This window comes from Manacus candei, unplaced genomic scaffold (assembly GCF_025592945.1).
Source record: "Manacus candei isolate 608988 ecotype Guabito, Panama unplaced genomic scaffold, ASM2559294v1 h1tg000088l, whole genome shotgun sequence".
NCBI classification, from domain to species: Eukaryota; Metazoa; Chordata; class Aves; order Passeriformes; family Pipridae; genus Manacus; species Manacus candei.
Window position 1 is genome coordinate 3,750,584 of NW_026138136.1, and position 24,156 is coordinate 3,774,739.

Consider the following 24,156-nt stretch of genomic DNA (forward strand, 5'->3'; position numbering starts at 1 on the left):
AGTACAAGAGGTTCTTAATTTTCAGTTTCTTCTTAAATTGTGCATAAAGATTTTCTTTAATTATCTTTTGTACAAACTCGATATAAAATAGGACTTGTTTGATTGAAATAGAAGTATTTTTCTGTTTGCAAGCAGACTAGTTTTAGTTTAGGATGTACTTTATTTTACTTGAAAAATATATTTTGTTTAATCATTTTACCTTTTTACACAATCAGGTGCATTTTCAATTTTTATAATAAAACAATGACACTGCAAAAACTTAAGTTCAAACATGAGTTGCACATCAAATTAACTTCCTGTAGTTCAAACTGAAGTAGAAACCAAACCATTCCAATGTGATCTGTACTGTCTTTAGCAGTGTTTCATGCCTGCAGCCACAAGCAATCCAGCTCACAACTGGATTTATGTTTACAGTCTACTGGTCCACTAGTTGAAAAATGACAATATATTGTACTATTAAATGGTAGATTTTACTTATTAAGAATAAAATATTTCTTCTTTCTTTTTGTGCTTTTTAAAGAATCCGAAAGTTACCAAAAGCATTGAAGGAATGGCAAGCTTTTCAAGACCTAAAAAAAAAAATTGATGACTTCACAGAGAGCTGTCCTTTGCTTGAAATGATGACAAACAAAGTATGTTCAGCATAATAATTTGGAGATAAGATTTACTTGAAACACTCCACTGAAGGCTATCATATATGACCATAAGATGCTTTCCCTAATTCTTTTTTATAGATAAAAGCAGCTATACTGTGACAAAAATCTAGTTAGGCTTAGTTACAGAAAAGTAAAACAAAAGACTTAATAATGTGATTACAAGAACTGTTAATGCTTTCAGTGGAATGGAAATCAAAACTCTTGTATTTGCTAAACAGATAGAGTGTGAAAGTATGTGATCATTCTAGTTCTAAAAATAATACAATTTTTAAAAAATCATCCCTATGGACTTTTCTAGGCAATGTTGTCACGACACTGGGAAAGAATTGAACAAGTAACTGGGCATCACTTTGATGTTGACTCTGAAAGTTTCTCTTTGAAAAATGTAATGGATGCCCCGTTATTAAAATATAAAGAAGATATTGAGGTACATGTACTCTTCTGGTGTTTTTTTTGTTTGGTTGATTTTTGTTTTTAAAATTAATAACTTGTGATTTGGGAGTCTGTGCTTTTGAAATCCTGTTTCTACTCAGCTTTGTAACATTAAAAAAAAATTGTTTTAGTTGAAGAATTCCTTTGAAAAAATGGAGCCTTGTAGTTGGTAGTAGCACTGATGGTTAGTTTATTTCCTTTTTATTGTGGAGAAGGCTTAAATGGATAGATGGTATTACACTAATCCTTCCACAGAAGGACTTCTATTGTTTTATTGTCATGCTTCTGATTTAGGATCTGCCTACTTTTATTTTTTTTTTGCCTTTAAATGTCTTACCAGAGAGAAAAAATAGTTGATGTAAGACTGATCCTGTTAAGTGCTGAAAATCTTTGGAACACAGGAGAAGTGGAGGATATGGGATGAAAGAGAATGAGGTTCTTTTGTATTTCAAAAGTGACTCTTCACAAGAGCACAGAGAGATGAGAAGGCTTACGTAGTGTGCACAAGCTACAAAGCTCTTGTCTCCTCCATTTTAGGGACAGCAGTTATCTGGCAAGTCCATTAGCATCATGCTTGTTACCTTTTACCAGAACAAAGCATAGCTAAAAATAAAGAAGTAAAACCCCAACAGTTTCTAACTTCAGTTCTGTTGTCACTTAGCTATATATGTGGTCCCTCCAGAGTAGTGACCTGTTTTATCTTGATCCACAAAGGAACATATTTAAGACAAAAACATGAAATAAAACCTCTACTGTACCCAATTTCTAGACAAGAATTGTGAAAGGTTCAGAGTTCCAGCTTTATACTTCAGGAAACACTTTGAACCTACAATAGAATCCAATATACTCCTGAACCTGCATTTGGGGTCCAGTCTGAGTAGCTGGTCCTTTTCTCTTTGATGCAATAACCATTTTTATGACAGTCCTGTCCTCACTGTCTTCAAGAAGTAGTAGACAGTTATGTTGTCCATCTACATTCTATTCTTGGACTATTTATTGTCTTGATTGGTAATGTGTATTTTCCTTAAATCCCTCAGTTGGTTTATTTGATTTCAAATTTTAATTCATACAGAGAGGCAAATTCTGCCTGCAGATTCATTGACTCAGTGAATTTTGTGTGTTCAAGGTGCCAGTACTAGTGAAGATGGAGTATAGCCCATAAAATGTACCTGTTACAAGTAATACTAGAATATAGTCTTGTTTGTAGTTTAATAACTTTGGGTGTTTTGATGCATATTTTCATTAATAAGAACTTACACTGAAGTTTGGTTCTAGCCAATAAATTTTAATAGTCTTTATAGCTGTGCTTTGTATTAGTCTTATAGGAATGTAATTTACTATTTTAATTTTACACAGGATATCTGCATCAGTGCTGTTAAAGAAAAGGATATTGAAGCAAAATTGAAACATGTCATCAGTGAATGGAGTACCCATGCTTTCACTTTTGGCCAATTCAAAACTCGGGGAGAACTCCTTCTGAAAGGATCAGATATATCAGAGAAAATAGCTTTGGTGGAAGACAGCCTCATGATACTGGGGTCACTCATGAGCAACAGGTACAAAATTTAATAAATGCACATACTGTGTAAATCTAATCAACCCCCAAAGTAAACAATGAACATTTTATGTTATTTTTTCCCTTTAACTCATGTTCATACAGATATAATGCACCATTTAAGTCCACGATACAACAGTGGGTTCAGAAGTTGACCAATACTGCAGAGATAATTGAAAACTGGCTTACTGTACAAAACCTCTGGATTTACCTTGAAGCTGTGTTTGTTGGTGGAGACATTGCAAAACAACTACCTCAGGTATACCAATTTATGATAACAATATGTTGTACCAAGGGATTGTCACATCACAGAGTTTACTTGCCAGTACATATAATGCATATAAGCTTTGTGAGCTCTGCATAGGCAGTTCAGAAGAAGCTTTGCCAAACTGGGATCTTTCTGGTTTAACTGCTTAGAACTTGGTCAAACCTACAGAAACAGGGTTGTTTGCAATTCAAGCTCAAATGTTCCTCTCAGCTTGCAGTATGAGTGAATCATATGATAGTACAAGGTTCAGAACTACTTAAGGGCACAAAATGGATGTATCGCTTTTGCCATGTGTCTCTGTGTGCCCATATTTACAGGCTGACAGTTATGTTATTATTACATAATAATAACATAGGACAAATATACTGTATGAATTCTGTACTCACTGGGACTCAGTTTAACGAAGTCCCACAGAGAGATGCTACAAGGCTTGGGAGCTGCATGTGTGCAGCTGCATGTGAACTGTTTCAATCTCTTCAAGAGGTTGAATTCCGACCTTACATGATAGCAGCTGCAAGAGAGTTAAGGAATGATCTGGCTTCCTGCAGGAGAGAAATAGCAGAAGAAATCATCCTTTTTAAGTCTCTTAATGAGGGGTTTTCATAAAATTTTAACACACCACAGTTCAATCAACTGGATCAATTAAGTTCTGTAACTTAACAGAACCATGATTATTGGGTAATTACTAGATACTAATTTATTTTAGGCCACATATAATTAAAGGATTACAATTTCCCAAATTAACATAAATTTTTGTAAGATAAATAAAGCTTTCTTAACTGTTGTTTAAGATAACAGTACTTTTTTTTTAAGTTCAGGAGATATATTTATGTTGTTAATGCTTATCAGAGAATCAATGAGCAGTTTTTGCAGATGACCAAATGCTGAAGCGCAGCTGAGCCATTTGATAACTGCTAAAGCTACTTCTTCCGAGGATGATAAATACATGAACCAATATTCTGGAAAAAAGCAAATGTGGTGACTGTCTTTAAAGAAGTAGGAGAAGGAACAGCTTGATGGAGGAGTAATGATAGATGAGCAGGCTTAATTCCAGTTTCTTGATGAATATTGCAACAAGTAACTGTTAGCATCTGGAAGTTAACAAGGAGATGAGTAACAGTCAGTGTGGATTTGTTAGGAACAAAACATGTCAAACAAAGCTAATTTATTTTTAGGGTGGGTGAGAAGCTTTGCGGATAGAGGAAAAACTCTAGTTGCCATATATCTTGATAGACTTTTGACATTGTCTCTGATACTACTACTAGGTGTCAGAGACTGAAATAGTTGATGTTTTATGCATTCTCGGGCTTTTGACACACCTGCTGGGGAGTCCTCCTAAAAAACAACAACGGACCTCGGGCTTTGACACACCTGCTGGGGAGTCCTCCTAAAAAACAACAACGGACCTCGGGCTTTTGACACCTCTGCTGGGCGATTAGTTACGCTGTCCTGAAAACAACAACTGACCTTGGGTTTTTGACACACCTGCTGGGCGATTAGTTACCTCTGATAGCCCATGAGGAGTCAACCTTGCAGGCTCTTGCCTATTGACACCTCTGCTGGGCAAACAACAACTGAAAAGACAATGTGCCTCTGGAGGACTAAGTCCAAAAAAGGGAGGCAACCCCTCATGCCAGGGAGGCGCCAGAGCATATAAACTTACTGGTGACTTTGGGAATTCGGGAGTTCTTCTCCCCCACCGCCTGCGAATCAAGACCATCAAGCATCGCTGGACCCCGTGGGCGGTGACTATGGACATCTATCTACTTTCAGCTTTTCTTTCCCTTACTCTCCCTGGCTCTTATCCTGCCTTTCTCTCTCTCTCCTATGCATTTTTCTCCTCCCCAGAAAAGTTACCTATTGATTATGACAGCACCCAAAAAGAATGTTCACCTATCTGTTGATACAAAACTGTTAAAATAAATCTTATTAACTTACCTGTTGATGCAAAACTGTTGAAATAAATCTTATATATTTTCATACACCGATTATTTAGTGTCGCTTCGCTTTAATCCACCCCCAAGGAATTTTTGATAAAACCTGAGTTACCCCCCCCCCCCTCTCTTTTCCTGGGGCGGGTCGTAACATTTTTGGCGTCACGGACAGGATCCTTTGGATGTGGTGGAGTAATCGGTGTAGTCTAAAACTGGTACCGAGGGCGAGTCAAATGGTGACTGTTCCCTCGCAGTAAAATTATAGTAAGAATTTTTCTCCTCTCGGTGTGACCCGGGCACATCAGACCTGTTGAAAGGTTTCCTGGTGTGACCTGGACCTGTTGAAAGGTTTTCCAGGAGAGAGTCAAACCAGCCCTCAGAGGGTTAAGGGGGAGAAAGACATTAACCTAAGCTGGGTTAATGACTGAGGCGAAGGGGATGACACCCCGGGTTGAGTTATATGGGGATTATTCCCTCCTGATAGCTATCCTTGGTTTAGAACTGTTTTTTTTGGGTGCTGTCTTAGGCTTGTTCCTTAGAGCAGTGCAAAGGCAAAAATTAGCTATTCAAAAATCTGTAAGTGAAGTGACAAAATCTTTCCAAGAGTCAATGAGAACTTTGCAGGACCAACTAGGAAAAGAGGCTATTCAAAAATCTACCGGTGAGGTGATAAGGTCTCTTCAAGAGACAATGAAGGCATTACAGGAGCAATTAGAAAAAGAACGCCTGCAGTTAACTGCTGAACGCCAGGCACTGGAAAAAGAGAGAGAGATTAACTCATTGCTTAGGTCAGCCCTTGAAGATGAGGAGGAACAAAATGAAAGGCTTAAAAAAATACTGGAAATGAAAAATTGTGAATTGCGAGACATCAATTCAAAATACCCTAAACCGGTAGATGTTAACAAATCCCTGTACCCCTCTGGGGAATTAGAAGAATTGAAGCAAAGTTACCCGGAGGAGGGGGTAATACATATGCGTCCCCTCATTAAAACTGAAACCACTGGCCAGGGGGCAGATCGGCAAACTACCACACGAACTACCCCGTACACGGGGGAAGCACTGGCCAAAATTCAGGAGAAATACAGCCGTAAGGCCAGCGAATCAGAGACTGAATATGTGTGGAGGGTGTCCCTTACTGGGGGAGACCGAATTTTATTAAGTGAAGATGAGGCCAGAGGATTTTGGGGCCCAGGGGTTTTCCTGACCACAAATGATAACCGAGCCCCGTGGTCCCTGACCCAGAGAGCTGCCTACTGGGCAGGTGGGTTAGACCCTATAGAAAGGGGAGATCCTTACACGATTAAAACACCCACAATTGGCCACATTGTAAAAAGTGTACAAAAAACCGCATGTCTCCAGTTAATGCATACAAAATTATTAGACCCACAACGACATTCCCCAATGGAACTCGAGGCAGATCCACAGAGATTTCCAGTTTTAATTCGAGGCCTGCCTGATGCACTAAAAGTTTATGCTAAACAATTACAGGAGCGCATAAAGGCAACCCCCAGACCTAGAAGAAGGGGTGCTCCATCAGGAATAACCTGGTTGGAAATAGCCCAAGAATTAATAGCTACTGGTCAGCAGCTGGGGCTCCCTGGTACCAATGGCCAGAGAATACACTGCAGGAGGGCAGGGAAAGTCCAAAAACCTGCCTCGCCAGGTATTTGTCAACAAAATGTGTCATCTAGCGGAAGAAAGAGATACAGTCTGTGGAGAGAAGGTGTTGCAAAAGGAATTCCTCTAGAAGTGATGGATAAATTACCCACTGCTAATTTAGAATACTTGATAAAGCACTGGGATGAGATCAAAGAGCACAAGGCACCCCCTAAGGGCAGCCCCTCTAAGGAGTCCAACACTGTGATCCCCTCAGCCTCTCCAGAAACCGGAATAACCAGTTTGACCAGTTCTGAGTCAAGGAACTGGACTTACTGCCCTCAAGTAAATAAGCCAAAAAATAGCCAGTGGGTTTATGAGAGAAAGCTTACAGAAAACAACCAGGGAGATTTGGTAATCACTTTTCCTCTTGGCCCTTTTAAATCTTTAGTTACATTCATGGTAGACACGGGTGCACAGGTCTCAGCACTCCAAACTGAAGCTGCTACCCAGTGTGGCATTAAGCCAGACAAAAAGGAAATATGGGTAACTGATGCCTTTGGCAAATCCCAACCCCAATACACTGCTCGAGTGAAATGCTGGTTACCTGGAGATGAGACAGCCCCAGAAACTACCATGATTGTGGGACCACTACCAGCTAACATCCTGGGGTTAGATTTATTAAAGGGTCGAGCCTGGAGAGATGCCAGAGGGAGAGAATGGGTGTTTGGTCTCCCACCCCTCTCTGTCCGTCTGAGTTTATTTGTTTTTTGGAGAAAACATGTTCCAAACTTCTCTATTATTATTGCCCTAGTAACATTATGCCAGATAAGAAAAGGAGTTGGATAAATAGATAGTTCCTTCTTTTTAACAATCGGTCCGTAGTGGGCCAGATTTGTTCTTTTGCAGAAACCTGCCAGCAGATGAGATCAAACTACATGGAACCAATGGAGCCTCAATTACAGCAAGAGGCAGAAGAGATAACTACCCCCACAACTGCTTCTATTATCAACTTACAAGTACTCCATGAGAAAACGAAATAGCAACAAGACTGAAGACTTATACTGTTCTTAATGTTTTTATCTTAATAACTTTGTAATATACATGCCTATATGTATTTTTGTCTCAAGTCTGCAATATGTAAAAGTTTGCCACAAACATTGTGTTTGTGCTCCCTCTACTCCCAGAATTACTTGTGTTATCAGCTTATTAATAATTGTTAACTTATCTGGGTTTTGTTTTTTTTTTATTATGAACAATTCACTGATAAGATTGTGTAGGACGGGCCATTTTATGTACTGCTAATTTCGTTTTGCCAAGTTTGTTTTATTATTTTGTTGGGGGGCAGGTTAGTTTGGGAGAAGCTTTTGAATGTGAGCAACTTACTGGTAAAATTGTATAAGATGTACTATTAATTTGATTTTTGTCAAGTTCATTTTGTCCTTTTAAATATCTCTTTCGATTGAGAAACTCAACCAAATATAACCTGGGAGTTAGTACAAGTATTTATGCATATTTAGAATTATATGAATATGCATTATATACATTAGCCTTCTGCCTTGAAAGGCATTGAATTTTAATTTTGGTTAAATTTAACAAAAACGGAACTAAATTTAGGCCTAAAAGAAAACAAAAGAAAACCTTTTACCAGCTCCCAAGTAACTCAGTGTTTTTTGATGTATAATTTCAAATATTTGTATGTATGTTTGTAACCTCATTAATGTTAAGAAATTTGATTGTAGTCATTGAGATCCTATTACATCCCCTTTGACTACTCACGGGGTGGAGAAAGTAACTAGTGCAAATTAGCTTACTATGTTATTATACAATTAGCTTGTTTTTTTTTTTGTTTTTTTTTTTTTTTTGAAGGGGGGGAGAATTGTAATGCATTAGGGCAATCTCTTCCTTTTCTTCACTCTTCTGTCTCCCTGTCCACTATACGAAAAGCACCGCCCACAAAGAAGATTCACAGAGAACGACAAAAGAAGAAAAACTATTGAATGCATAAATCACGGGGTGGTGTCAGAGACTGAAATAGTTGATGTTTTATGCATTCTCGGGCTTTTGACACACCTGCTGGGGAGTCCTCCTAAAAAACAACAACGGACCTCGGGCTTTGACACACCTGCTGGGGAGTCCTCCTAAAAAACAACAACGGACCTCGGGCTTTTGACACCTCTGCTGGGCGATTAGTTACGCTGTCCTGAAAACAACAACTGACCTTGGGTTTTTGACACACCTGCTGGGCGATTAGTTACCTCTGATAGCCCATGAGGAGTCAACCTTGCAGGCTCTTGCCTATTGACACCTCTGCTGGGCAAACAACAACTGAAAAGACAATGTGCCTCTGGAGGACTAAGTCCAAAAAAGGGAGGCAACCCCTCATGCCAGGGAGGCGCCAGAGCATATAAACTTACTGGTGACTTTGGGAATTCGGGAGTTCTTCTCCCCCACCGCCTGCGAATCAAGACCATCAAGCATCGCTGGACCCCGTGGGCGGTGACTATGGACATCTATCTACTTTCAGCTTTTCTTTCCCTTACTCTCCCTGGCTCTTATCCTGCCTTTCTCTCTCTCTCCTATGCATTTTTCTCCTCCCCAGAAAAGTTACCTATTGATTATGACAGCACCCAAAAAGAATGTTCACCTATCTGTTGATACAAAACTGTTAAAATAAATCTTATTAACTTACCTGTTGATGCAAAACTGTTGAAATAAATCTTATATATTTTCATACACCGATTATTTAGTGTCGCTTCGCTTTAATCCACCCCCAAGGAATTTTTGATAAAACCTGAGTTACCCCCCCCCCCCTCTCTTTTCCTGGGGCGGGTCGTAACACTAGGAAATGAGTTTTAGCTTGCTGGTATGTAAAATGAAGGCAGAAGAGTAGAATGCATAAACAGCAATAACTGATAACTAGAATATTGTACCTGGTTTTGGCCAAAGAAACACAGAGACAAATTTGAGACAGCATAGAAGAGGGTGGTAAGAATGAGAAACTACCCAGGAAGGATAATGCACAAAAAAGATTCAACAAACTAGGCTTGTTTGGTTTGAAGAAGAGGAAAACCTGAAGAGAAGATGTGATAAGTTTTTTTTAAATATGAGAGTTGCTCTCAATAGGAAGCAAAATACGTGTTCTCTATATGTGATTAAGGTTAGATATTAAAACAGAGTCACCAGTAGCAAAGATTGCCTGGAAAGGCTTCTAAATCTCCATCATTAAATATCATTAAACACCTGACAGACAGATTTTTGGGGTATGACCCTGCCTTATGGCAGACAAATTGCTTTGGATGGTCTTTTGAGATCTATTCTAACTCTCAGATAATTTATGACTCCATTACCATTTCATTTGTTGTAGATGAATAAAGAGTTTTTAATGTCAATAAACCCAGTGTATAAAAATATTTATTCTTCAGCTCCCAGTTGTCTCCCTTCCCCTACTATACCTTACAAGCACAGCAGCTTCAGACTGTTTATACTGGTTTTGTTTGTCAAGTGTTACTACTATCAACTTAGGTGACATTGTCTGTTGCTATTAGGAAGACTGTAATTCCTGGGAAGGCTGCTATTTGTTTTCTGGTGTGTGTTGGAGTCCTTTTATGTGGACAATTTTGGTGCCCAACAGGAAGTAAAAGACATTTTCAGAGCTATCCCAGTGCAGTCTTTCTCGTGCAATTTGAACTCTGGTCATTATAAGCACTGATCATCATAAGCATGCCTATAAATATTCATGCATTAGTCCTGCAAAGAATACTTGAACAACAAGGGAAATATTAAACTGTTACCTTGTCTCATGGTATTATTTAACTTTTAGAATACGACAAACATGACAAAAAGCTAATGTACTTCATGTACTTCATGTACTTCAGGAAGCCAGAAGATTTCAGAACATTGATAAATCATGGCAGAGAATTATGCAAAGAGCCCATGAAACATCAAACATTGTGCAGTGCTGCGTTGGAGATGAGACTTTGGCACAGCTATTACCACATTTGCTGGAACAGCTGGAAGTCTGTCAGAAATCACTGACTGGCTATTTGGAAAAAAAACGGTTAATATTTCCAAGATTTTTTTTCATATCTGACCCTGCTCTTTTGGAAATCCTTGGTCAAGCATCTGATTCCCACACTATTCAGGTACAAGTAATAAAGCAATATGTTTTTATGGTCAATATTACTAAGTGAGGACCATGGAGGATTTTGTTATTTATTTGAGAGAATTTCTTACACTGATGGAAAGATTTACAGAACATTCTAATACAGAATTTAAAGATAAAGTAAGAATGCCATATCTGATCAATTTATTCAGGTGGGGTTTTTTTCTGATTCTATTGTAGGCACATTTATTAAGTTTGTTTGACAATGTTAACAGAGTGGGATTTCATGAAAAAAACTACGACCAGATTTTATTGTTTGAATCTCAAGAAGGAGAACGGGTCAATATTATTGAACCAGTTTTAGCTCAGGTAATGAAAATATATATTGAAGTTTTTCATGACTTGATTTAAAGTAGATTTATGTTTTAGAGACCAACAGTATCACATCATGCTATTATTTGACTAGCTGAACGAAAACCTTCCAATGTGAACATCAAGAGCAAAGACTAGAAAGGACAGGACATTTGTGTCATTTTGTAACAATTGCTTTACCTGTTTTCTCAGCAGTACTGCTGCGAAGTGTCAGATCCATCACATATGTCTAGAAGGGCAGTGGAGCAGAAGGAGGAAAGGAATCTTTTAAAGATTCAAGAATAACAAAGAGGGAAATGGGAGTATGAAGAACTGGGATAAAAGTCATGTAGAGCTTTTGCTCCTTGTGAATTATTCATAAACTAGTTCTTTAAAAGTACTTTCTTGTTTATTTCAGGGCAATGTGGAATTCTGGCTAGGTCAGCTGCTGAATGGGATTAGGAAAACAATCCACACCATCATTAGACAGGCATCAATGGTCATTAACGATTCAGAATTTAAGCTGTATGACTTTCAGGCAACGTTTCCCGCACAAATAGGACTTCTGGGAATTCAAATGATCTGGACCAGAGATGCAGAGAAGGCACTGAACAGTACAAAAACTGACAAAAAGGTAATATTTAATGAATCTTTGGGGATTTATTAAAAGCATTGTTTGTAATATTTTGAATATTGTGAAAAGTTAAAATTAACATGTAGGAAAAAGCATAAAGTACTAGTTAATTAACCAGAATAAAAAAGAAGCTAACAGGAAAACAGAATGATATAGAATGTGTTAAGAAGTCACACCTCCTCATTATCCTCCAGCATGTGCTTTAGAATTGTTCCTAATCGTGTGATTTTTCTGCTGTTCTGTTACTGCAGTCAGCTTGGGAAGGGACAGTTTCTCAGTTTGGGAATATGGGACATCTTGTCCTATTACTTTCCCAAAATCAAATTAGGAAAGAAATAAGAGCTCCCAAACTTCAAGGAAATAACTGTGCTTTGTGGGCATTGGCTGACTCTAGCCAAATATATTAGATTCTTCGGTGGATGAGCTCATTTTTAGGGAGGGGGAAAGAATAACAACCATTTGAGGAGGTGTTTGTTTAATCCCAAACACGTGGAGAAGATGCTGTTAACAACCAAGGTGTTATTAGTAACACTGAATCTATGAAAGGGGAAGGAGAAAGTATGGATTAGAGAGTTGCGTATTACCATTAATCAAGAATATAAAGTGAGATTGAACAAAGAACTAATAACACCATCTTACCATAAAAGTAAGTGCAGGGCAATGGTCCTGTGCTGTACTTTTATATATATACTATATATACTTACTGAATGAAAGTATCAAAGTATCTAGACTATGGAGAAGATCACGTAGCGCTACATTTTCTGCATTGTACAAAGTTTTAAAAGAGTATAGATCTGGTTTTAAAATGGGTATAGACCACTCCAGTTCATAGACTAACTAGATGCCAAGATTTTTTTGCATTAACTAGAAAACAGCTTTTGTTTTGGGTTTTTTTGGGGAGGGGGGCTGAACTGTGTGTGTGTGTTTGGGGGGCAGGGAGGTAATTTAATTCTCTGTTAGTTTTAACTGTGTTTTTAGCATTTTTTTCTAAGCAAACAGTGTGAATTTTAGGCTGTGCATATATTTACAGAAAGCTAGTGGGATTGTTCTCTCACAGATTTGAAACAGGAGTATAAATGAGCTGCTCTTTCTGAAACCTTAGTGCTTTATAATTTATTGTGTTCCAGGAGCATCACTGACAGAGGCTGATGCTGTTTACATAAACCAATATTATATTTTGTGGAATTTTGTAACCTATCTGGTACCACAAAATAAATCATTATTTTAGCATTGGCATGTAAAATTACACTACATTTTCCCCCTCCTCTGCTTAGAGGATGTGACAGATCTCCAGGTTCCTGTTCCCCCTAAAGAGTAGATACTGCTTGGGCTAATATATAAAACCCAAACCCAGAGACTGATGGTTCTGAATATATGCCGGGATGCAGTCAGCTGAATGTATAGTAAAAGGAGCAATTGTCTTGGAATAAAATCTTATAATGTGACCTGTTCACCTAGATATAACCTTATTGTATTCTGTTGGGTAAGAATGCATGCATGGAGGGCAAACTACAAATCCAAATTTAGGATTCCAAGCATAAAAAATACAAAGCAGAATACAAAGGTCACATATGTTTGCAAATGTTTGTTTATTTTTTATTCTAAACATTGGAAGAACAAATGGTGTTTATATTAATATGTATATTCTTGCTGTATGGAAAAGGTAATGCACACAACGAATCAGAAGTTTTTGGAACTTTTAAATGATTTGATTGACATGACGACACACAATCTGACAAGAATGGAGCGCACAAAATATGAAACTTTAATTACCATTCATGTGCACCAGAAGGATATCTTTGATGATTTGGTAAGTTTTAGAAAACCTTTAAGGAACTTTCTGTAGAAGGTTTTGCACATATCAAAAAATGTAAAACAAGTCTTGCAATCTCTTCCCTTCGTGTAGCTCTAACATTAGTTTTGTGATAAAGCATATCAGATTTAGTTTGATTTCATATAGATGTCATGCAGAGATAAGGGTGAATTATATATGGGTATGTTAGTAAGTTCAGACTTCAATTTTTAAAATGATTGTTTATACCGATCATGCACAAATTCACTGTGAGCAAAAGAATTTAACTTTGAAAACTGAACTATTCTCTCACCTTGAAGATTTAATGCGTAATTTGATTGAAATATCAGCATAAAAAAAAGTCCATTTACTACTGCTATCAATCATGTAATTTCCAGGCCGACCTATGTATTGATTTAAGGTAATAGTTATTCAAAGGTAAAAGCAGTGAGGCTCCATATGTTTGAAAAGGGTAGCAAAAATAAACAGAAGAGATATTTTAAATTTTTTAATAACTGGGTAACATCAGGCTTTCTTTAGATAAATATATTGAATAAATGAAAGTATAATTATAAAAATGGAAGTAGAATAATTTTTAAAAAGCTTGCATGATGCAAACCCCAATAATTCAATACTGGATTGCTTAATTTGTGCATATGTTAGGAAGATAAAAATTAAGTGCATGCGTAAAAAAAGATAGAATATAATAAAGAAAAATACTAAGAACTAGAAATAAAACTGCTGGCTCCTAAGATAGGCATGGGATTTTATACTCTGCCTGTAGTTTTGAATTTATTTTCATCATTATCTTCTTAATTGAACATTTCATTATAAATTAATTCAATGTCATATTATAATAAAATTAAATCACACAAAACTGGTTAAATTTATAGGGCCTGTATGTGAAATAAAAAGTCAGGCGCAAGTCCAAAACTGGGGAAAGGGTTCTTAATTGGTAAAGTAATATTATCCTTCTATCTCAAAACATTCTGTTCTCTGCTAAACATATCCTTTTGTGGTTGAAATAAAGTACAAGGAAGTGACTGAAATTCCAGAACCTCCTCTTCACATTACACTGTGTTTGCAAGGCCAATAACTACGATTACACAGTCTGTAAAAGGCTGGTGATTTTGAGATCAAGTGTCAAAAATAACGAATCAAGATTTATTAATATACCACAAATTTAAATATGTGTGTGACAAGTACATACTAAAAAATAGATCCCAAATAAAGCACATAGACAGGTCTACAATGAATACATATGTATACAACAAATTCAAATGTTGTCCACAATTTAATATTTCTGTGAGTAATGGCACAGATACTATATAGTGTAACCAGTATTGTTACTTCAGTTTTTAAGAAGTTTTCCATCACTGTTCTTCAATATCTCTGTAAGACACAATTCATAATCTGTGTGCACAATACAGAGTAAAATCAAAGTGGTCAGGAGGTTTAGAGCATGTCATAGACAGGTTTGAAAAGACTGTTCTCATGTCTTGACTCCTGACAGATTCCGTGCTGGTTCTTTCAGGTCAGGAATTTGTATGAAGTAGGCTTTTTTTTTCCTGTATGGAATTTAAGATTATTTTTTTTTACAGTTTATTTCTGTATTAATGATTTTTCTTTTCCATTATAGGTCCATATGAACATTAAATCTCCATCTGATTTTGAATGGCAAAAACAGTCTCGATTTTATTTTCTTGAGGACTTGGATAAATGCATTATCAAAATCACTGATGTAGAGTTCACCTACTGCAATGAATACCTGGGGTGTACAGACAGGCTTGTAATAACTCCCTTAACTGACAGGTAGTTATAAAAAGAATGCAGTACACAGTATTGGAGCTACGGTTTAATTCCTTTGACTTAATACCCTGAACTTTTGTGTGTATCAGAATTAATTAGGTTGTGCTACAATGCTGCAATATTGCTGGTGAACAGCAGAGGCCAGTGCTCATATATTCAACTGTTGAAAGCAGGTTGACCTCTCTTTGAGTGTTTGCTTGAGCTATATGAGGTGTGATAGGCATTGAAAAACTTATTTGTGCTCAAGAGAAATATACCTGAACTCCATACACTTCACCAGCCTAAACAGACTGGATCTAAAAACCAATATATTGCTGCTTTCAATAAGGTAGTAGTTGCATGAGAATTTGGTATTATGGCAAGTGATTCATTTGAAGTCACCCTGGAGGAAAAAGCAGTAACTCAGGACATAGCATTGAATAACTAGTGTCAGTATGGTTTTAAACAAGGCCTATAGAGAATTAAAGGACTACAAACACAGAAAAAGCTCTGAAGGCAAACATAAGGAGAATTTTTTATTGCTGAAATGTTAGTTATACAGAATAGTTCAATAGATGCCTATTTTCCTCAGGTAGTTGGTTAGTGCTTTGGCTGGGCAGGGGTGTTTGCTATGCCAGAGCTTGTTCTGCCAGAATGTCAAAAACTGTGCATATTCAGTAATTTATGGAGTCATAGAATGATTTGGACTGGAAGGGACATTAAAGATCATCTAATTGCAACCTCCTTGCCATGGTCTGGGACACTTTCCACTAGACCAGGTTACTCAAAGCCCCATCTTGAATTAATGTTGGAACTGTCTTTCCACTCTCTGTGCTACTAGATTTTATCTACTAGTGAAAATTCAGATTTTTACCAATTTCTGAACCAAAATTATTCTATTCCCCATGAGCTGTTAAGAAAGTCAAAACCCTGTACTTGGATACTTGGCTTTTAATATATAACACACATCAGCCAAACTGTATGTTATGCATCCTACTGTTCCTGTGTTAGATTAGAGGTCAGTTTGCAGCACTAAACATGCAATGGATTAGGGGATATGGTAGCACTAACACACTGACAGTATTTTTACCTGTCATGACAGCCGGTCAAGAAAATGTTGTAATTCAAAATTTATTCACAGAATTAAATTGCAACCAGGGAAGTGGTCACGGCACCAAGACTGCCAGAGTTAAAAAGGTGTTTGGACAACACTCCCAGACACGTGGTGTGGTTTTTGGGTTTGTTCTTTGCAGAGCCAGGCATTGGACTCAAAGATCCTTGTGGGTCTCTTCCAAATCAGGAATTCTACAAGGTGCTGTGTCACATGAGATTTAAAACTAGCACAGGGTGACATGATTGAAGAAAATGAGCCTTTTTATAATAATAACAACAAAAAAGAACACGTGTATCTGTCTTTGGACAAACCTAGAAGAGCAAAACAAATCTGCAGGGGTTGGATTGGGATCTGCAGGGATTGGATCACTGTCGCATGTTGAAAGGGTACTTGAAGCAGAGGTGTTTTCTAGTGTTAGCATGGGAAACTTATGTACCTAAGCAATGTTGCATAAGAACAGATTTTCTTCTTATGCTTATGGGATTTTTCCATTTTAGTATTTTTAGTATTGCTATAGGGTGTTGTATAAGCTGAAAATTTTCAGCTAATGGTATCTTTGCTTTCCATTAATCAACTTGGAGTCAAGTGCTGTTTGGCTAATTATTTCATGTACAGAGAGATTCCCGAAGCACATGATAAATGCACACTGTTGGTAGTACATTGCATTAAGATAATGGCACTGAAATTAAATGCTCCGAAACATCATGTCAGACACCAGAAATTAAATGAAAGTTTTATATAGGGCTTGTACTATGTATACAATTTGTCCTTACCTCATTTTCAGTAGCAGAATTGTTAGGACTGGTACTTTTTATGAATTAACTGACCACCTGCTAACTGAACACTGAGTAATAAGGTGACAAAGCATTCTTACTGCTATTAGACTAGAATGAGTACTCTGTTGTTTCCTATGAAGTGGTGCTAGGTGGTATCATTTGGGTTTCTTTCAGTGCCCATTTTATCTCCCCACATGTATCATAAAGCTATTGAGTTTCAGTGTTAAAATGGGTTTACTGTAATTTTGGAGCATAGTGGGTTAGAACAACAGTCTTCCTACACCCTTCAGTAGCCTCCATACCATCTGGGGAGGCTGAGACTTAAACCTGAGGATCTCAGCCCAGGATGGAGGCTGAAGCATAGGGCTCATGGATTCCTCCAGTCTTCCCTCTTGTGCGTTACCCTCCTGGAACTCAAAGACTTCATGTGACTGGCAGGCCTGCTGTGGTTTGGCATGCTGGTAGAGAAATGTCAGGAACAGTGGCTGCTTCCAGCCTCTGTGCCTTCCTACTGCCAGATCAGAGAGCCCATCCTATGTGCTCTGGGGAGAGTAGGAGGATGGGGAAGAAGGTAGAAATCCAGTGGGTCTGGGTGCTTCAGAGTGTGGCTGAGTCATGGAAGGAGGGCATATGATACTGTAAGTAAATCACAATACTACCGTATTTTAGTATTCAGCATTTAGAATTGGCCTGTGGATTTCCTGGGCTGTTGCAGTCAGAACTGTGCTGGATGGATGCTTTTCTGCAGGTGGATTGAAGTTGGTACCTGGTAACTCAGATTCACTGCCCAAAGGCAGCAACTGAGGATTTACCACATGGAAGCACAGCCATTTCTGCCCCTTTCCCTAGCTCTGTATAATACAACTATTGTGGTTGCATTAATAGACTTCAAGTAATTGATAGTAGAAAAAGATTCATAAGTCTCTTTGTTCTGTCTTTAGGTGTTACATCACTCTGGCACAGGCCCTGGGCATGAGTATGGGTGGTGCACCAGCAGGACCTGCAGGGACGGGGAAAACAGAGACAACTAAAGACATGGGCAAATGCCTGGGAAAGTATGTTGTTGTTTTCAATTGTTCAGACCAAATGGACTATAGAGGACTTGGTCGTATCTATAAAGGTAAGAAAATATCTGGTTTGTTCATTTTAGAGTTACAAGTTTTTGTCTGTTCAGTAGTGAATTAACAACGATTAATAGGATATTTTCATCTCTGTTTCCTCTTGTTTCCAGGCACTCATCAACTTTACCTGATATTCGATTATTTCTCCTTGGGTTTTTTCCCATTTTTCTTCCTACATGTTTTCCAGGTTTTTTGGTTTTTTTTTTTAATATTATTTAAGGGTGTTTCCTATCTATATCTTCTTTTCCTTTTCCATTTTAATAATTTCTACTGTTTGGGGTCTTTTTTAATGCCTCTATCACACTCATTCCAAGGGGGGAGGATATTTACCCCTCCTTTGCCACTTTTGTGTCAAACAAGACAATCATATATGAAGCTCAATGATGTTGTGCAAGGTAGGGAAATACACACAGTGGTGCAGTGTCTTATTTCAAACTCTAGAACTTTTTTTGAAACCAGGAAAATGAGATAGTGGTCAAACTGATAACTTTCTTGTACATATCTACTGTTGTTTAAATGGACAGGTAGATCACAGAACACCACCATTTTCTGTGAGTGGTGGAACACAGGTTATCATAACCGTAATTTTCACTGTTGTGATATCTCCTGAAGGCTAAAATATAGCCTGGAGACAATTTTTAGTTTTAATTAAGAAACCAGCAAAGCTGACCAAAATTTTTTAAACAGAAGAATATTTCTAAGCTAGAAGCTGAACTAACTGTGCATGTGAATAACTTCAGTCAAAGTCACAAGTTTCTCAAAGGACCTCTTGTAACCCCCAGAGCTTCGGGTCGACTTCTAGTTGCACGTCTTTTGTCATGTGTGAGGACCTTTAGCGTCACGGGTTCATTTTACTCATTGATAATAAACAGAAAAGGGCTGGGACCTGCTTGCTGTCTGACTAAGTATGAATATGCTCATAACACCAAATGAAGTAATTTACTGGGTCTCTTCTGTACCTCAAGTCCTCAGTCCATAGGGGGTTTATCAGACTTTATTTCCCATTGGAGTGGGTTTGTCTTCAATCTCACCAAGCTGTTGTCATCTTCCTCTCTGTTCCTTCTGTGAGAATGTCTGTATCTCTTTGTTACCACCTTTTCTCCTGACTCCTTGGTAATTTCACTTCTTTCTGTTAAAAACTGTCTGTGGCTTGTGTCAATTCAAATATCAAGGCTCTGTATTCTTGCTTTGTTTCTGCCTTCTTATCCTGACCACTTTGGTAACTTATCCTTTCGCATTTCAGACTGAGGTCTTGCCTGAGAGTCAGGTTTCCTAACTCCATGCAGCAGATGGCATTACAGAACAAGTGAATTTTTTCCCTTTCCCAAAGAAAAATTATTCAGTTAGAACTGAATCTCACCATTCTATTGAGAAATTGATTTCAAAACCCTTTAAGATACAGATAATAAGTGTAAGAGACAATAAGTTTCCTAGTTAAAAAATATTCAGTTTTAGAGCTTTTCCTTGTTGCATCCCAAAGAGTAGATATTTATGCTTAATAAATAAAATAGAAAAAAACCACTTTTTTGGGTTTCTTTTTAGAATGGGTCTTAGGAGTCATATGACACATGTAACAAAAGGGGACAACTGCTTTTGAAAAATCTCTGCAATAATTTTTTATCAGGAAGCAGCAAGAATGGGGCATCTCCATGAGGGAAGACAAGCCAGGGTGACCACCATACAGTCAGGGGCAGGGACTTCACTCACCAGGGCACAGTCCCACAGTGCCTAAACAGGGCAGGTTGTTGACAGCTTATTCCATCAGCTGTCCACTGACCATCAGACAATGTGAAATAACCAGGTGGATCCAGGATCCATCTAGGAAGTTCAATCAGAAACAGCAGTAGGCAGGACTGGAGGTAAAACTGTGGTGTTCTGGGGTCCTCCAGGAAGCTCAGTCAGAAGTTCAGCATAAGAGAAGATAGGACTGTGCACAGCTCTACACACAACACAGTTCAGACATACCTGAGCTGAAATGGAACTCCTGGACTGTAGAACAGAGTGTGGGTAGAAGCCCCAGGTAAGGCTGGTCAGGGCACTTAAGGCCTCCTGTTGCATCCAAGGTCCTGATATTCCACATACAAGAGGGAGAACATCAGTTAAAGGACTTGCTGCTACATCAGTGAAGTCAAGGAACATTCTACATTTATTTTTAAAGACAGTAGGATTGGATATTTCGTGTTTTAAATTTGGTAACTGTCTATAGAATTACTTTGATCTTTGTGAAATGGATGTGGAACAGCAGAGGATTACATAGCTTTCCCACTACTGCTCTGGAAAGCTGCTGCTGTAGACTGTCCTATTTCAATACTACTAATATGACACAGAAAGAGTACTTGACTTTCTCAAAAGCCATTCATTTCATGATGTTTATGTGTAATACTGTCTGTCTAGAACTCCATGGCCAGTTCCAAATAACAGTTCTAAGTGTGACATCAGATTCCTCTCTCTTGAACAGCAGGATGCTAGAAAACAATTTTTTTACCTATGAATTGCTATAAAATACTACAATGCTTCTGTCAGAAATGTAGTGATTTTGATTTGATTTTGTGCTTTTCATTTAGGTAGGTATCTCTCAAGCTCATCTTTGACAATATCGCCCCCTGCATAGATGAGTTTCCATGCTGTATGCATGTTTATGCTGCTAGGTGCTATATTATTGAACACTTTCTGCCTTATGGTTGCTATAGAAGTGTAGAATTCTTTGTAAAGAAGTTTGCTTATCTTTCTTTTAAGCAGTGATTCTTTTTCTCTGTGTCATTAATGCTCAGCCAAATTTATTTTGAGTTTTTACTTCTCATTTTACTCTGTGTTCGTGTTCTCTGTTCTTCTCATGTTACATTAAGCTGTATAGAGCATGCTCTATTTTATATATAAATTACTCTTGTTTGATCTGATATTTTAACAAAATATTTTCCTTTTTTCTTTTTTTAGGTTTAGCTCAGTCAGGTGCATGGGGTTGCTTTGATGAATTTAACCGCATTGATCTTCCAGTTTTATCAGTAGCTGCTCAGCAGATACATATTGTACTTCAGTGTAAGAAAAAAAAGAAACCTCAGTTCACTTTCACTGATGGTGATGTTGTTGACATGGACAGAGAATTTGGTATATTTCTGACTATGGTATGTCTGTAAATATGTGTAAATGCCATCATTGTGAAAAATCTTTCCTATTTCATTTCCTATTGAAATTTCCCTGTTGAAATCATTGGGACCATCTTTTAGACAATAGCGAATGCAATTTGAACAATAATTTGGTAAAATAATAAAGATATTATTTTCTCTTGCCCCTATTTTTAAACTGGAAGTTAGGACTTGAGGTATGCAGTTATCATTAACTATATATTTTAAGGGCTTTTTTAGTTGCATATTTGACAGATTGAGATTAAACTCAACCCTCTCATATTTTTAGTCAAAGTCTGTCAAAGTAAACCAGAAGTAAATGATCACTGCAAGGACTACTGTAGTTGGTCTGATCAGTATTTTACCACTTGTGAAGAGCTTTTGACCACAGTCCTACAAGACAGCATGAAGAAAACCACCCTCCCTCTGGTTCACTGGCCTCCTGAAGATGTATCTTTGGTTCCTGTGGACTGCTTCTAGCAGTACAGGAGGCAAAGCTGCAGGAAAGTATAAGAATACCTTAAAAACATCTTTGTATCTCCCTCTCCTTAGCTACCTACATACCCGCAACTCAAAATAGAATCATTTGTCTTTATATTAGGGTGTACTACCTTTGAAAAGGAGTCAATGTTATCACTGTAATTACAGTAATCACTGTAATGAAAAAGAGGGCAAATTAGTGGCATACAAAGGCTAGTGTGAAGACAGTTTGTAAAGAACTGGAAGGGTTTAAGAAGTTATCACTGCACAGCTGGTGACTACTGTTGTCACAACTGAGCCATGCAGTAGTCACATGAATGACTTAGACATCTTCAGTGAGAGGTCAGATCCATTAGTTTAAATTATATTCAGCAATGGTTTGCACTGCTTGACTGACTTTACACTGAAATGGTCTGGGAACTCTCACTGGAGACAGTAACTTCCAGTGCTGGAACACAATCAAGACCCTGAGGAAGTAACCATTTAAAACAACTCAAGATCTGTAAGAGTTTGTCTGTCTATATCCGTGTGCCTTGGACATCTCCAAATAACATGTGATTCCCCATACTTTATGAACTGCAGTATTGAGGCAACTGTGTAGTGATGTGTAATTGTGACATGCTCAAGTTACCATTTGTAATCTCACATGTGCTTCTGTGTTTGCCAGATAATTATCAGAGAAGATAAACCTTCCTATTCCACTTTCATTATATGATGTTTTGGTTTATATACTGCATATTTTAGAACCCCGGCTACGCAGGACGACAGGAACTTCCTGAAAATCTGAAGATTCAGTTTCGCACAGTTGCTATGATGGTGCCAGACCGTAGCATTATTATGCGAGTCAAGCTGGCAAGCGCTGGTTTCCGAGACAACCAAGTCCTTAGTCAAAAATTCTATACACTCTACAAACTCTGTGAAGAGCAGTTATCTAAACAGGTAAAATAAATATTTTTTCCAACTGTAAGCTGTCACTGGAAGGATATGTAAATAATATACTTTCGTAGAATATACAATTATTTTTACACTTGTGAGCCTATTCATTTTTTAGGGTTTTCAGTTTCAAGTTCCAGGAACAGAGTCTGAAATGATCATGTTATTTTTATTTTTCACAGTAATTTGAGTACTAAAGGAAGTTTGATTTGTGATTCTTAAACAGAGTGCGGTTACTGGAGAAGTTATGAGGAACGGTGTCCATTGTTCTGCTGAACTTTGTGGAGGACACATTTTTCAATGTCTCCACTTGTGAAGGCTAGATCTGTTGAAGAGGTGGTGTGAGAATTGTAAATAACTGAAGAACACCTACAAGGCACTGTCTTGCCTAATGCTACTAGAAACAGAAAAGTGCTGTTCTGTTTGGTATGGCGTATTTAAGTAGAAACAAAAATAGTTCTTGCCTTTTGAATGCCCTGTGCTGACTGTCCACTAGAGGTTCTCAATGAGAAGTTGTATGAACGGTACATACATTGTGGCTCAAACGCCTGCTTTGTTTGGGTCCTGAGGAACCTGGGCATATTGGCTATATTGTCCACATAATCCATCCATTATTTGATTTCAGTTCTATACCATATATTTATTAGTCACTATATCAATTTCCATGTAGAATCTTGGACTACAACAGAATAAGGTAATGATGCATCATATTTAGGTCATCAGAGTTAAAACAAAACCAGTACAGATTTGGATTTTCTCTTCCTTTCTTCACACTTCTGTAAGTTCACTCTCATATATATATATATATATGTATATATATATATATATATATATATAACCAAACTGGATTTTCAATTTTCCTTTCTCTCAGATTTATTTTTCTGAGAGAGTTTTACTCACCAGCTTTATGTTGTGGACTGGCTTTTGACAGGTCATATTTGCTGCTGGCTTCCCTGTAATATTGCCCAGAGTATCTCCTTTAGCCTTCATATTAGTTTTTAGGCAATCTGAATCACCTTATATTGATCAGGCATCACTAGTGTTAGTCCATTTGTTACTGTCCAACCTACTCTCTCAGGCCTGTCATCTGCCTGTGTTTTATAGTTACGAGAGTGCATTTGTCAGAGCTCTCTCTGAAGTGGAATCTGTGGAAAATTTGTGTATGCACGTTTTTAGCAGTCAGAAACACACCTTGTTTCCAGACTATTGAATATGCATCTCTTTTTTTTTCTCAGGCCTGGCCTCTGTAGGACTAAGTTTTCTTATTGCCTCAATTTGTGTGGTGTTTTTTTGACCTGGACATGATTCTTTCATTCAATGTGAAAAAAGCGTGTAAGCAGGCATCAGAATTTGGCCTTCTACCTCTGGAAAAGTGCTTTGCTCATTTTCTGCTGTCACAGGTGTTAGAAGTGGTTCATTCCTGGACAGATTACTTAAAAATTTAATGCTCACACCTAAACGAAACTTAGTTGTGATTGTAGGAACTGCCTGGAGGACTC

At 37.7% G+C, this 24,156-nt stretch overlaps 1 protein-coding gene across 1 annotated transcript in view; it reads left to right on the forward strand.

Annotated features, from left to right (window-relative positions):
• Window positions 1–24,156, forward strand: part of LOC127482479 (dynein axonemal heavy chain 5-like) — a 158,229-nt gene that overhangs the window by 40,366 nt on the left and 93,707 nt on the right. The window contains exons 33-44 of the mRNA XM_051812846.1: window positions 521–632; window positions 955–1,083; window positions 2,445–2,644; window positions 2,749–2,902; window positions 10,320–10,586; window positions 10,787–10,915; window positions 11,316–11,531; window positions 13,195–13,341; window positions 14,963–15,135; window positions 17,943–18,121; window positions 21,057–21,244; window positions 22,469–22,663. Of these exons, the coding sequence (XP_051668806.1) occupies window positions 521–632; window positions 955–1,083; window positions 2,445–2,644; window positions 2,749–2,902; window positions 10,320–10,586; window positions 10,787–10,915; window positions 11,316–11,531; window positions 13,195–13,341; window positions 14,963–15,135; window positions 17,943–18,121; window positions 21,057–21,244; window positions 22,469–22,663 (2,089 nt within the window). The remainder of the gene's footprint in view (window positions 1–520; window positions 633–954; window positions 1,084–2,444; window positions 2,645–2,748; window positions 2,903–10,319; window positions 10,587–10,786; window positions 10,916–11,315; window positions 11,532–13,194; window positions 13,342–14,962; window positions 15,136–17,942; window positions 18,122–21,056; window positions 21,245–22,468; window positions 22,664–24,156) is intronic.